This window comes from Vipera ursinii (genome assembly GCF_947247035.1).
Source record: "Vipera ursinii genome assembly, chromosome: 16".
NCBI lineage: Eukaryota > Metazoa > Chordata > Lepidosauria > Squamata > Viperidae > Vipera > Vipera ursinii.
The window spans coordinates 3,613,379-3,628,025 of record NC_139529.1 but is presented as its reverse complement, the minus strand read 5'-3'; the positions used below and the strand labels follow the sequence as shown (position 1 = coordinate 3,628,025).

Below are 14,647 nucleotides of genomic sequence, written 5' to 3'. Positions count from 1 at the left end.
TCATGTTCTCTTGGACCTCCTTTTCCCGGAGAGATTTTAGGCGCGGGAGGACGCGGCAGGACCTGATCTGTCAGTCTCTGAAGCGGATTCTTTTTTTTCTTTTCTTTTCTTCCCTTTGCAGCCCTCATCTTCACAGGATGCCAAAGGTGTGTCTCTCTTTTGGCTTTGCTTCCCAATTCCCCTGAAGAGCTGGGGGTGGGGAGTGCTGTTTCCCAGCCTGCTTGTCAGCCCTTACCAACTCCCAAGTCCCAAGAGAGGAGAGCGGATGGCAGGTTCCAAGGAGTGCAGCCAGCCTGGCGTAAAGTGGGATACTCAGGACCTGTGCTCAAACTTCAAGCTCCAACACCTCCAGGCTGCTGTTAGGAGGCTTTTCCTTGCCCTGGACCTCATGGCCCCCGCCAAGATGCTTCCCATCTGTCTTCCCGAGTGGCAGAAGCAGATGCGTGGGGGCAAAACTGAGCAAAGAGAGGGTTGGCTGAGATTCCAGGGCCAAAGGGCTGCCCCTTGGAGGATTGGGCCCTGGTAGGTGATGGGAGGACAGAGGGCCCTCAGGCAGGGAGGAGAGACAACCTAAAGGTTTGGGCTGTAACAGCAGCACTTGCGGGGAAGAGCAACTTGAGGCCCGTGCTGTGTCACCAAACGAGGCGGCCGGAGGGGAGCCCTTTTTTTTTTAGGGGGCTGGCTTTGAAGATCCCAAGTTGAGCTTCTGCATTATTTCTGCCCAGCTCAGCCCAACCTCCCAGCGGTCGGTGTCCAGCCCAACAAGAAGCTGATTCCTCTGAAGGCTAAAGAGGGGCCCGTCCCCGCCAACACATGGAAGGCCCGTTCGCCACCTGGCCCAGCACCCAAGCCGAAAACTGTCTCAGAGCTGCTGCGGGAAAAGAGGCAGCGCGAGCTGACAGCCAGGAAGGCTGCCCAGAAGAGGGTCTTCCTCACCCCCCAGCTGCTCCTCTCTACCCCTGTAATGGTCCCACCGACAAGGGATCCCATCGCCCCCTTGGCCAACTGCCCCCACCCTCCCACAGGCAGCCAGGTGTCACCCAGGCCGCCTCCCGCTTCAGCTTCCATGCCTCTGGAGCCATTGCCCGGAACGAACCTGGCGGGGGGCTCTCAGGAAAAGATCCTTCCCTGCAACAGGAACAAGGATGAGGCCGCGAGAGAAGATGGCAGCCAAGAGGGCATTTCACCTCGGAGGGATCCTGAAGTGGCCAGAGCACCTGCCGGGCCTCCTGCTAATGTGAACTCTGCCCTGGCAGACACGCTTTGCCCCTCTCCAGCATCTTCTGCTGCTTTACCCCACCTCCCGTTGGTAGCTGCTCCATCACAGTCCAGTGCAATTGCGCAACCTACCCTGCCCATCAGCTGGGTGCTGACCCCCCAAGGCCTTCTCCCAGTCACCCTGGTGAGCATCCCCAGTCAAGGAAAGCCAGTGACCAGCGGATCTGGCACTCCCAGCCAGTCTGCCGAGACTTTGGTCAAGATCCCCGCCCCGACTGTGGGGGTTCCGGTGGCGGAGGGAGCCCCGATACAAGTGGGCCTTCCTTCTAGCTCCCTGCAGAACAAGACAGGTGCACGGCTGACAGAAGGTCCCCCTCCTCCTCTGCCGCTGCTTGGGAACTCCACGGAACCGGGGTGCCCTTCATTCCCTGCTGGTCCCAGGGCGCTTTCCTTGCCTTGCACTGCCTCTGGAGGGACTGCAGCCAGCGCCTCCAATTCCGGGCCTTTGCCCCCGCCCCAGGCCAATCGAGACTCAGCCTCGCGAAATATCCCTTCCGACTCAGCACAGCCTTTCCTGCAGGCCTGCCCCTCGCCCTGTCCGCCCCAGGAGGGCACGGCCTCCCCGCTTTCTCGCCTCCTTTCTCTAGAAGCAGAGCCGACGGTGAAGGCGTGGGCCAAGGAGAGCCAGGAGGTGGGGGTTCCCTCCCTGGGAAGGGGCCTGCCGTATTTGCCCCCGTTTCTATGCAGTTTGAAAGCCCTCTCGGCACTGCTGCTGAATAAACAGTCCCTGGAGCGCAGCGCTGCCTCTCTTCTGGCCCCCGAAGGGCAGCGGGAAGAGCCCAGCCAGCCAGACCAGGAGGCCTTGAGGCAGGTGGTGCGCCAGAAGCTCCAGGACAACCCTGCCTATCAGCTCCTGAGAGGACGGTTCTTGGCGGCCTTTAGCTTCCCAGCTGCTCTGGCTGCGCTGCCCCCTCCCAGGATGAACACGACCCTCTCGGGGGACAGGTGGTGGGACAGCAGCCAGGGAGAAGATTCCAGCTCGTCTTTGGAAGAGGAAGAAGAAGAGGAGGAGGAGGAGGAAGAGGAGGCTGAGAGAGAACCTCACGAGCCAATCAGAGAGGCCCCCGCTGAGACAACGGAGGCCAGTGAAGAACTGGAGGTAATCCTGGTGGTGAGAATTGTTAAAAGAGATTAGATGAGATCAGGAATAGGAATTAATAGAATGGAATGGAATATAAGAATAGAATAGAACAGAACAGAATAGAATAGAAGCTGGAAGTGACCTTGGAGGTCTTCTAGTCCAGCCCCTTTTCAAGCAGGAGAATCTGTACAATTTCAAAAGTGTCTGTCTAGCCTCTTCTTAAAGACCTTCAGTGATGGAGCGCCCACGACCTCTGGTGGCAAGCTGTTCCACTGGTTAATTGTTCTCACTGTTAGGAACTTTCTCCTTAATTCTAGGTTGCTTCAATCTTTGATTAGTTTCCAACCATTGTTTCTTGTCTTGCCCTCTGGTGCTTTGGTGAATAAGTTGACCCCCTCTTCTTGGTGACAGCCCCTCAGATACTGGAACACTGCTATCATGTCACCCCTATTTTTACCTTTCTTTGGACTAGCCAAACCCAAGTCCTGCAGCCATTCTTCACACTCCAGGCCTTTGATTCTAGTGTGTTTTCTTTCCCCCTAACTAGACCTGTGATCGCACAAATACACAATTTAGAGCTGCACCTATAAATTGAGATGGGGAGGAACAAGGAACAAAACCCCAAAGAAGAAAACAACATAATGCAAATGGAACAGCTACAAGCAGCATAACACGTTTCTGAGGTCTTAAAAAATTGATTTGTAATTAGTAAAAAGAACAGCGCCACAATCGGCAATAGGTCACCGAGTGTCCCTAGCCCAAATGTCTGACGATCAGCCAAGATTGTGGGCCCTTCCGCCAGGCCAAGAGGGCTGAAGCCATTTGGATCTTGGTGGGATGCTGTTCCACAGAGCAGGTGCTGTGATAAGAGGACTGCTGGGTTCCCCAAAAATAATGATGCTTAATAAAAGGGGGATCCCAGAATGTGCCCATCTTAGAATGAAGATATATAGCGTACTTAGAATAGAGTGGTCCAAATAGAGATCCCTGGACTTTTCCCTGGGATATGAAAATTAGGGGTGGTGGGTGCAGTTATGGAATCCTGAGAGCTGAATTTGCTCAGGGAATTGGGGAAAGACTGGAACCCCCCAGAGGATGTAGGTTTGCGGAGCAAAGGATGCAGGTGATACGGCATGCCCAGGAATCCACCTGTGTCTACAACTGGTCTTGCCTGTTGCATCTATGAATCTTGAGTCTTCTTTTCAGCAGCCTGGAACGGATGTCGACTCCGACCACAGCAGCCCACTCAGGATCCGAAGAAGCAGGCGTCTCCAGAAAGGGAGAGTCCCACTGTGATGGCTCCATTATTCTCCTTATTTCGAAACTCGAGTGGGAAGATTTCTGCTACGTTTCTGACGACCACCCTCTGGACTTTGTCGTTTCCCGTGTTTGGCCTGGAGATGGAACCCCAAAGCCAAGTGAGGGATCGAGTTTTTTTGGGCGGCAAAATTCCGTCTCTGGCATCTTTGTCAACTGGGCAGATTTTGACTACGTTATAAGGCAAACATCTCCTGACTTTGGATGCAGGGAACTTGCCTTCGAAAGCAGCCTTCCCCAATCTGACATAACCACACAGCCTTTGGGGTTGTGGCTTCCAGAGTTTCCCAGCTGGCATGGTCAACACTCAGAATTCTGGGACTTTTGGGGGGATGGCAACTTGCGGAAGTTGACCTGGCATGAGTCCTAGTTGTCTAACTGCATTGTGAATACCCACACTGTGTAGCAAACCAATGCCCTTTTTAGCTCTTTTATCTGTCCCATGTTGGGACTGTGCCAATGTGGTGTTAAGCCATGATAAGGGTTTGTTTTCTTGGGGCCTGTCACTTTCTGTGTTTTGTTAACCATAGGGTGGAACCAAGTGTGTTGTGTGACTGCAGCTGAGACACAGCCCTGCAACTCCCTTCTTCTTGCAGGCTTCCTTCTCCTGGAGCTGCTTTTGCACCAACTCCCAGAGATACTTCGACCCCGGTGATGAGAGTGACCTTATTGGCAGCTGCCATGTTTAATTGAGGTGGTCCTTGAAGGAAGCTATTGGGGTTTCTCATTTTGCTCTCCAGAGCGCTACACCATCACAGCCAGCTACTCCTGCAGAAAGGAAGCAAATGTAGTTAACGTTTCTCAGACAGCTGCTTCAGTGGAATCCCTATAGACCCGTGCGTGAGCAAGCAAATAATGGGCAGAGTTGAATTGGTCTCTATTGCATTAAAATCTTTGTGTTTCATAAAACTGGGTTTTATTTCTGTCCATCTGGCAGGAGATATGTTAGGGGGAGAAGCTCTGGAGGCCTTTTCTAAGCCTCCGGAGCCTGGCTCCATGGCCGCGGAGTGATTTTGCGCCTCCCTCCCGTGGCCCAATCTAGGCTCTGGAGGCCTGGAAAAGAACTCCAGAGCTCAGATCTGAGGGCACAGAGCAATTTTGCGGCAGCCCGATCTGGGCTCTGGAGGCCTTTTCCAAGCCTCCGGAGAATGGATCTATGGCCGAAGATCGATTTTGCCTCCCCACCCCGCTGCAGTTCACGAGTCATAGAAGAGCCAAGGTTGCCTACCCCTGGTTTAGGGAAATAAAGTCGGTGAAATATAGTGCAGGGAAAGGAAACCCAAAGTTTACATTGTAGCGGGTGAAGCAAAGGCAATAAAACCCACAGGCATGTCCCCCTTCCCCCTTTGGAGTATGGCAGAACCCAGGGAAAGATAGAGATAAAGAAAGAAAGAAAAATCAGACAAAACACTTTAAAAAATGTCGTATGATTCAAAGTAAACTATTATGTCTCACAAGTTAGGACTTTAAACCATCATAATAAAAGAAATATTTAAATGGTTGTTCCCAAAACTGCATATCCTTGAACGTTTGGGCTGATAATACTGTATATATTCACAAGCCGAATGGCAATAAAGATTAAGTATCCACATCTCTGCCTTATTGGATCATAATTAGGTCTGTGACAAATATTTAAGGACGGCCTTAGCACTAGAGCAGGGGTGCCAAATTTGCCATGTCACGTGATGTGTCACAACTTTTTTGCTATTGCCGGAAATGGGGTGGGTGCGGTTTTGTTATGACACATCCGGCCCGTGGGCCAGCAATTTGACAGCCCAGCACTAGACAAACCATTGTCCATGTAATCAAGGGCTGCACTGAGTTTGCTGGCTACATATGGCGGCATATTAGCCACGATTAATCCATTTCTGTTTTTCTCCCATGTGGGTTATTAGGTGGTTTTTGAGCTGCCTGTAAGGTCTTGCCTCAGCTAGTCCCTCAAGAAAGCAGAACTCTTGAATCAGGTAGCATTTGAAAAGGAACTTTCATTGAGAGAGAGTGATTACAGAGAAAGCAGGCAAGATCTAAAATTCCCATACGAAAACATTAGGTTAAAACCCACTTTTTGAAATCCCTCCCAACTGCCCAGTCCACAGAGAGCCATTCGAGCGATGCAAAGGTGTTATGAGAACTCTGAGCTAAGAAGGTGATAAGTTGTACTCAGGCACTGCGATCCTCTGGAGCTGAGACAAAACAGATGCCCCCCCCCCCAGGCTCATCCCTCCCCACTCCCATTCCCAGGAAGATACTCAAACCCAAAGAAGAATAAAGTAAAATGGATACATCGCAAAACACCCACCCTCCGCCTGAGATTTGCCCCCTCCCACCAGAACGGCAGTGTCCCAATAGGGATCTTTGTCGAACCTGACACTGCCATTTGTTCTGAAGGATTCACTACACTTCTGTGCATTTATGGTGTAGGGTTTGAGTGTAAAGTTTATAATTTTTATTGAGACCTATTTTGAACGGGAGGAGGTGCGCGCGCACCTCTCGCACCTCCGCCCGAACACCCGTTTGGAGACCTGCTGATGTTGGGGCGGAGGTGCGGTTTGGAGACCTGGTGTCGGTTTAGAAAGCTGCCGCCGCCCGTAGTAGCTTTCTAAACCGGCACCAGCAGGTCTCGACACGGGTGTTCGGGCGGAGGTGCGCGCCCACCTCCCCAAAGGTTTGGAGAGCTGCGCGCGCAGTTCTCCAAAACTTTGGAGAGGTACGCGCGCAGCTCCGCCCGAACAGCGGTTTGGAGACCTGCTGGTGCCGGTGGACGCACCTGCACGCCCACGGCGACGGGTCTCCGTGGTGACGGGCGCTGGGTTGCGCCGCCACCTTCAGCCTGGGCGTCACCGGAGCCACCCCGGGACCTCCAAACTGCCGCCCGACCTCCGCCCGAACACCAGCAGGTCTAGAGAGCTTCAGAGAACAGCAGTTCTTCCACTGTTTATTAAACTCAGCCTTTTTCTTTGATCAGAAGTGATGATAAAAATATTAGGGTGCTCTACCGAATAACAGGTGCTAGCCAGGGGCAGGTAGGCATGCATTACATTCATACAACCACACTCTTTAATAAAAGCGGAACGTAGAAGCCAGTAAAGAGCCTCCCAGCTCCTCCATACCCAGCGTATCCCCCCTTGTCTGGAATCACTGAGGGTCTCCTGCTGGAGCTGGGGCTCGACTAGAAGACCTCCAAGGTCCCTTCCAGCCCGGTTGCTCTGTTGGCCGGTAAGAGAACGTCCTGCCTACGTCTAAAAGCACCTGGAGGGCGTCGCTGGGCTCCGGCATCGGATCTCGCAGCCAAGGAGGAGCTGGCTGGAGCCTGAGAGCGGCAGGAGCTGCAAAGGGCTCCCGGGGAAGGAAGCGGGAAAGGGGGGCGGAATTGGGGGCTCCAACTGGGGACACCTCGGGGCGGTCCCTGCAGAGAAATAGGCGGAGCTTCCAGGAAAAGAGCGCGCACATCTGCGATTAAACAGAACTGAGGCGGTTAATTGATGCCGCGCCGAGTCTAGCACGCTCCTCGTTACTGCGCAGGCGTGAGATGGCTAATTCGAGGCAGGAGGGCGCAGATTCGTCGCTCGGGGCAAGACGGTGATTGGCAAGAGGACTCCTAAGAGGAAGAGGCGGAGCTTCTAGAGGAAAGGGCGCTCAGAAAGGTTCCGCCTCCACTTCCGTAAACGAAAAGAAGTGGGGCGCCCTAATTAACTCGCCCGCGGACGGGCTCGGAGCCAGGTAGGGCGCAAGGGATGCTGGGAGTCGTAGTCCGAGAGGCTCTTTGGCGGAGGGAGGAGGGCGAGGCCAGGTCTGGCGGGACGGGCGTTGGAAGGGAGGCCTACCCTTTGAAAGTCTCACTGTGATGCCGAGGCTTCGGCCTTCCTCCTGGGCAAGGTTGAGACTCCTCTCCGGGGAAGGGACGAAGCCGTGACCTGCCTCTCCCCATTCGCCCCTGCAGGAGTTCGGGCGAGCCCGGCGGAGGAAGGAAGGAGGCCCCGCGGAGCAGTCCCGGGAGGAGACGGCGGGGAAGGCCCGGAAGGGATGAGCCGACGGGGACTCCGGGAAAGGAGGCCGCCTGGAGGGCGAAGCGGGGAGCGGGAAACGGGCGGAGACGCCGAGACGGGCCTGGAGGGCGGAGGGTCCCTCAGAAGAGGCGGGAGACGCGGGAAACACCTCAGAATCCAGGAGGGAGGAAAGAAATATCAGTCCCCGGAATGTGGAAAATCCTTTAAAAAAAACCGAGATCTCGAAAGGCATCTAAGAATCCACACAGGAGAAAAACCATTTAACTGCCTGGAGTGTGGAAACAGCTTCAGTCAGAGGGGACACCTTCATGTACATCAAAGGATCCACTCAGGAGAGAAACCACATAAATGCCCTGACTGTGGAAAGAGCTTCAGTCAGAGGGGAAGCCTTTATATACATCAAAGGATCCACTCAGGAGAAAAACCATTTAAATGCCTGGAGTGTGGAAAGAGCTTCAGTCAGAGGGGAAGCCTTTATAGACATCAAAGGATCCACTCAGAAGAAAAACCATTTAAATGCCTGGAGTGTGGAAAGAGCTTCAGTCTGAGGGGAAACCTTTATGTACATCAAAGGATCCATTCAGGAGAGAAACCACATAAATGCCTGGAGTGTGGAAAGAGCTTCAGTCAGAGGGGAAGCCTTTATAGACATCAAAGGATCCACTCAGGAAATAAACCGCATAAATGCCTCGAGTGTGGAAAGACCTTCAGACAGAGGGGAAACCTTTATGTACATCAAAGGATCCATTCAGGAGAGAAACCACATAAATGCCTGGAGTGTGGAAAGAGCTTCAGTCGGAGGGCACACCTTTATAGTCATCAAAGAATTCACACTAGAGAAAATACGCATCAACGCCCACAGTGTGGAAAGAGTTTCAGTCAGAGGGGACACCTTTATGTACATCAAAGGCTCCACTCAGGAGAAAAACCATATAAATGTCTGGAGTGTGGAAAGACCTTCAGTCAGACAGGAAACCTTTATAGTCATCAAAGAATTCATACTGGAGAGAAACCATATAAATGCCCGGAGTGTGGAAAGAGCTTCAGTCAGAGTGGAACCCTTTATGCACATCAAAGTATCCACTCAGGAAATAAACCGCATAAATGTCTGGATTGTGGAAAGACCTTCAGACAGAGAGGAAACCTTTATGTACATCAAAGAATCCACTCAGGAGAAAAACCACATAAATGCCTGGAATGTGGAAAGAGCTTCAGTCTGAGGGGACACCTTTATGTACATCAAAGAATCCACTCAGGAGAAAAACCACATAAATGCCTGGAATGTGGAAAGAGCTTCAGTCTGAGGGGACACCTTTATGTACATCAAAGAATCCACTCAGGAGAAAAACCACATAAATGCCTGGAGTGTGGAAAGAGCTTCAGTCAGAGTGGAAGCCTTTATGCACATCAAAGTATCCACTCAGGAAATAAACCGCATAAATGCCTGCAGTGTGGAAAGACCTTCAGACAGAGGGGAAACCTTTATGTACATCAAAGAATCCACTCAGGAGAAAAACCACATAAATGCCTGGAGTGTGGAAAGAGCTTCAGTCGGAGGGCACACCTTTATAGTCATGAAAGAATTCACACAGGAGAAAGATCAACAGGCAGGCAGCAGAAGTAGCCTGCAATACTGCATTGTAACCAGTGTGCCACCAGAGGTGGAAGGGACCTTGAAAGTCTTCTAGTCCAACACCCACACCCACACAGACACACACACACACGATTAAAGCAGGAGACCCTATATATTCCAGACAAATGGTTGTCCGGTCTCTTCTTAAAATCGTCAGGTCGTGGAGCACATACAACTTCTGAAGACAAGCCATTTGATTGATTAATTGTTTTTACTGTCAGGAAATTTCTCCTTAGTTCTAGGTTGTTTCTCTACTTCATTACTTTCCGTCTATTGACCCCCTCTTCTTTGTGGCAGCCCCTCAAAGCTTGGCACCCCTAGACCTTTTCACTACAATCTATAAATATGCTGCACGAAAGGTTTTCGCTAAGGCTTTTGCGGTGGGGATCTTTTGGCAAGGGATGAAGTGCCCCTGTTTGGAAAACAAGTCCGTGACCGTCCAGACTACAGTGTCCCATTGCTTTCTGGTAATTCCACTATAAAATCCATGGCTATTTCCATGGGGCTGAGGGGTTCGCCAGTGGTTGTAGCAGTCCTGGCGATTTCCCTTGCAGCCTCTTAGCCGTCACGCAAATTTGGCATCCTTTTTCATCGATGGCCACCAAAATTGCCTTTTAGTTAAGTGTAGGGTTTTAAAAAACTTGAAATGTCCTGCTGATTTTGTATCATGGCACAACTGCATGAAATTTATCCTCTGGGTGGCAGGTATGTATAAACTTCTCACCCACCCAGGGTGTCAACTCGGCTAACATCAAATCTTCTTGCTTGACAAGAGATGAAGCAGCATCTAGTTTAACATATAACTAGTGTATTGCTTTAAGAGATTGAGTTTAAGGTTGGGAGGAGGGAGGTGGAAGATTGTATCTCAAGGCTGTCTGAAATGAAAGAAGATAAGAAGCTCATAGTTGGAAACTTGACACAGGGTAGTCCATCTTTGATTGTGCACACATGTCTATTTTTCTGGAACCATTCATCAGTTACCAAAGACTTTCAGAATTCTGTTCCAGTTTGGCTAGCCACCCACGGCTTCATTTTAGCTTGGGTCCTGTTGGTGACTGGTGCAGCCGGTTGTTCAGGCATAAGTGGTTTAGGGTCAGTGGTCCGTGTGCTGTTACATTGGGGCATGCGAGATAATGCATCTGCCAAACACCCCCCCCCCTAAGTGTTTGAAAGTGAAACGGAATCAGTGAAAATGTTGGGACCAGGATTTTGAAGTACCTGGCAGATGTAATTCTGGAGCTACTGAATGTATGCTATGTTACACAGGGGAAATACCAGAGGACTGGAAGAGAGCTGATGTTGCAATCTACAGAAAGGGGGAAAATGGATTCAGGATTTTAATATCAAGACCTGGAAAAATCCTAGAAAAGATAATCAAGCAGAGGATTTGTGAGCATCTGGAAAGAAACAAACCTTATCACTAGAAGCCAGCATGGGTTTATTAAAAAGAGATCATGGCAAACAAACCTTATGGCCTTTTTGATAAAGTAACTAAATTAGCAAATCAGCAAAATAGACATGGTATATCTGAACTTTAGCAAGGTATTTAAATAAATAGACCACAACCTTCTCCTTGGTAATATATTACCATATAGCAGGGGTCTTTAAACCTAGCCCTGTTATGACTTCTGGAGTTCAACTCCCAGAATTCCTGAGGCAGCATGGGGGAACTATGGCCCCCTTGTGACTTCTGGACTTCAACTCCCAGAATTCCTCAACCAGCATGGCTCTGCTTGGAGACCTCTCCCTTTCCCCTCCCCCTTAGAAAAGAATCCCCTTTGCTCTGCTCTGGCTTTCCAGACTTCACCTTGCCCTGCTGCAATAAACTCTTTCTCGCTGAGGCACTTCCTTAGAAACAGAAGGGCAACAAAAAGAATAAGTTTTATTGCTTTAAAGCCCTCTATGGACAGGCTTATCAAATCAAAGGGTCTAGAGAGCTTCAGAGAATAACAGCAGTTATTCCACTGTTGATTAAACTCAGCCCTTCTCTTTGCTCAGAACTGATGATAAAAATATTAGGCAGTTCCACCGAATAACAAGTGCTAGCCAGGGGCAGGTAGGCATTCATTACATTCATACAACCACACTCTTTAATAAAAGCGGAACGTAGAAGCCAGTAAAGAGCCTCCCAGCTCCTCCATACCCAGCGTATCCCCCCTTGTCTGGAATCACTGAGGGTCTCCTGCTGGAGCTGGGGCTCGACTAGAAGACCTCCAAGGTCCCTTCCAGCTCGGTTGCTCTGTTGGCCGGTAAGAGAACGTCCTGCCTACGTCTAAAAGCACCTGGAGGGCGTCGCTGGGCTCCGGCATCGGATCTCGCAGCCAAGGAGGAGCTGGCTGGAGCCTGAGAGCGGCAGGAGCTGCAAAGGGCTCCAGGGGAAGGAAGCGGGAAAGGGGGGCGGAATTGGGGGCTCCAACTGGGGACACCTCGGGGCGGTCCCTGCAGAGAAATAGGCGGAGCTTCCAGGAAAAGAGCGCGCACATCTGCGATTAAACAGAACTGAGGCGGTTAATTGATGCCGCGCCGAGTCTAGCACGCTCCTCGTTACTGCGCAGGCGTGAGATGGCTAATTCGAGGCAGGAGGGCGCAGATTGGTCGCTCGGGGCAGGACGGTGATTGGCAAGAGGACTCCTAAGAGGAAGAGGCGGAGCTTCTAGAGGAAAGGGCGCTCAGAGAGGTTCCGCCTCCACTTCCGTAAACGAAAAGAAGTGGGGCGCCCTAATTAACTCGCCCGCGGACGGGCTCGGAGCCAGGTAGGGCGCAAGGGATGCTGGGAGTCGTAGTCCGAGAGGCTCTTTGGCGGAGGGAGGAGGGCGAGGCCAGGTCTGGCGGGACGGGCGTTGGAAGGGAGGCCTACCCTTTGAAAGTCTCACTGTGATGCCGAGGCTTCGGCCTTCCTCCTGGGCAAGGTTGAGACTCCTCTCCGGGGAAGGGACGAAGCCGTGACCTGCCTCTCCCCATTCGCCCCTGCAGGAGTTCGGGCGAGCCCGGCGGAGGAAGGAAGGAGGCCCCGCGGAGCAGCCCCGGGAGGAGACGGCGGGGAAGGCCCGGAAGGGATGAGCCGACGGGGACTCCGGGAAAGGAGGCCGCCTGGAGGGCGAAGCGGGGAGCGGGAAACGGGCGGAGACGCCGAGACGGGCCTGGAGGGCGGAGGGTCCCTCAGAAGAGGCGGTAGACGCGGGAAACGCCTCAGAATCCAGGAGGGAGGAAAGAAATATCAGTGCCCAGAATGTGGAAAATCCTTTAAAATAAATGGAGATCTTAAACGGCATGTAAGAATCCACACTGGAGAAAAACCATACGAATGCCCGGACTGTGGAAAGAGCTTCAGTCAGAGGGGAAGCCTTTATAGACATCAAAGGATCCACTCAGGAGAAAAACTATTTAAATGCCTGGAGTGTGGAAAGAGCTTCAGTGAGAGGGGAAGCCTTTATAGACATCAAAGGATCCACTCAGGAGAAAAACTATTTAAATGCCTGGAGTGTGGAAAGAGCTTCAGTGAGAGGGGAAGCCTTTATAGACATCAAAGGATCCACTCAGGAGAAAAACGATTTAAATGCCTGGAGTGTGGAAAGAGCTTCAGTGAGAGGGGAAGCCTTTATAGACATCAAAGGATCCACTCAGGAGAAAAACTATTTAAATGCCTGGAGTGTGGAAAGAGCTTCAGTCGGAGGGCACACCTTTATAGTCATCAAAGAATTCACACTAGAGAAAATACGCATCAACGCCCACAGTGTGGAAAGAGTTTCAGTCAGAGGGGTCACCTTTATGTACATCAAAGGCTCCACTCAGGAGAAAAACCATATAAATGTCTGGAGTGTGGAAAGACCTTCAGTCAGAGGGGAAGCCTTTATGTACATCAAAGGATCCACTCAGGAGAGAAACCACATAAATGCCCTGACTGTGGAAAGAGCTTCAGTCAGAGGGGAAACCTTTATAGACATCAAAGGATCCACTCAGGAGAAAAACCATATAAATGTCTGGAGTGTGGAAAGACCTTCAGTCAGAGTGGAACCCTTTATGCACATCAAAGTATCCACTCAGGAGAAAAACGATTTAAATGCCTGGAGTGTGGAAAGAGCTTCAGTCAGAGTGGAACCCTTTATGCACATCAAAGTATCCACTCAGGAAATAAACCGCATAAATGCCTGGAGTGTGGAAAGATCTTCAGAATGAGGGGAAACCTTTATCAACATCAAAGGATCCATTCAGGAGAGAAACCACATAAATGCCTGGAGTGTGGAAAGAGCTTCAGTCAGAGGGCACACCTTTATAGTCATCAAAGAATTCACACAGGAGAAAGATCAACAGGCAGGCAGTAGAAGTAGCCTGCAATACTGCATTGTAACCAGTGTGCCACCAGAGGTGGAAGGGACCTTGAAAGTCTTCTAGTCCAACACCCACACCCACACAGACACACACACACACACACGATTAAAGCAGGAGAGCCTATACATTCCAGACAAATGGTTGTCCGGTCTCTTCTTAAAATCGTCAGGTGGTGGAGCACATACAACTTCTGAAGACAAGCCATTTGACTGATTAATTGTTTTTACTGTCGGGAAATTTCTCCTTAGTTCTAGGTTGTTTCTCTACTTCATTACTTTCCGTCTATTGACCCCCTCTTCTTTGTGGCAGCCCCTCAAAGCTTGGCACCCCTAGACCTTTTCACTACAATCTATAAATATGCTGCACGAAAGGTTTTCGCTAAGGCTTTTGCGGTGGGGATCTTTTGGCAAGGGATGAAGTGCCCCTGTTTGGAAAACAAGTCCGTGACCGTCCAGACTACAGTGTCCCATTGCTTTCTGGTAATTCCACTATAAAATCCATGGCTATTTCTTTCCATGGGGCTGAGGGGTTCGCCAGTGGTTGTAGCAGTCCTGGCGATTTCCCTTGCAGCCTCTTAGCCGTCACGCAAATTTGGCATCCTTTTTCATGGATGGCCACCAAAATTGCCTTTTAGTTAAGTGTAGGGTTTTAAAAAACTTGAAATGTCCTGCTGATTTTGTATCATGGCACAACTGCATGAAATTTATCCTCTGGGTGGCAGGTATGTATAACTTCTCACCCACCCAGGGTGTCAACTCTGCTAACATCAAATCTTGCTTGACAAGAGATGAAGCAGCATCTAGTTTAACATATAACTAGTGTATTGCTTTAAGAGATTGAGTTTAAGGTTGGGAGGAGGGAGGTGGAAGATTGTATCTCAAGGCTGTCTGAAATGAAAGAAATGAAAGAAGATAAGAAGCTCATAGTTGGAAACTTGACACAGGGTAGTCCATCTTTGATTGTGCACACATGTCTATTTTTCTGGAACCATTCATCAGTTAC

The 14,647-nt window shown here is 50.8% G+C and overlaps 1 protein-coding gene across 5 annotated transcripts in view; it reads left to right on the top strand.

Moving 5' to 3' along the window:
- The window catches only part of SNAPC4 (small nuclear RNA activating complex polypeptide 4), a 34,763-nt gene extending 30,178 nt beyond the window's left edge, over positions 1-4,585 (top strand). For 2 of the 5 annotated variants that reach the window (XM_083375027.1, XM_083375029.1), the window contains 3 exons: positions 122-146; positions 726-2,377; positions 3,566-4,585. In XM_083375027.1, the coding sequence (XP_083231153.1) occupies positions 122-146; positions 726-2,377; positions 3,566-3,655 (1,767 nt within the window). In that variant the 3' untranslated portion in view covers positions 3,656-4,585. The remainder of the gene's footprint in view (positions 1-121; positions 147-725; positions 2,378-3,565) is intronic. The other 3 variants (XR_014493906.1, XR_014493907.1, XM_083375028.1) reach the window with 3 other exon arrangements.
- Positions 4,586-14,647: the final 10,062 nt, after the last annotated feature.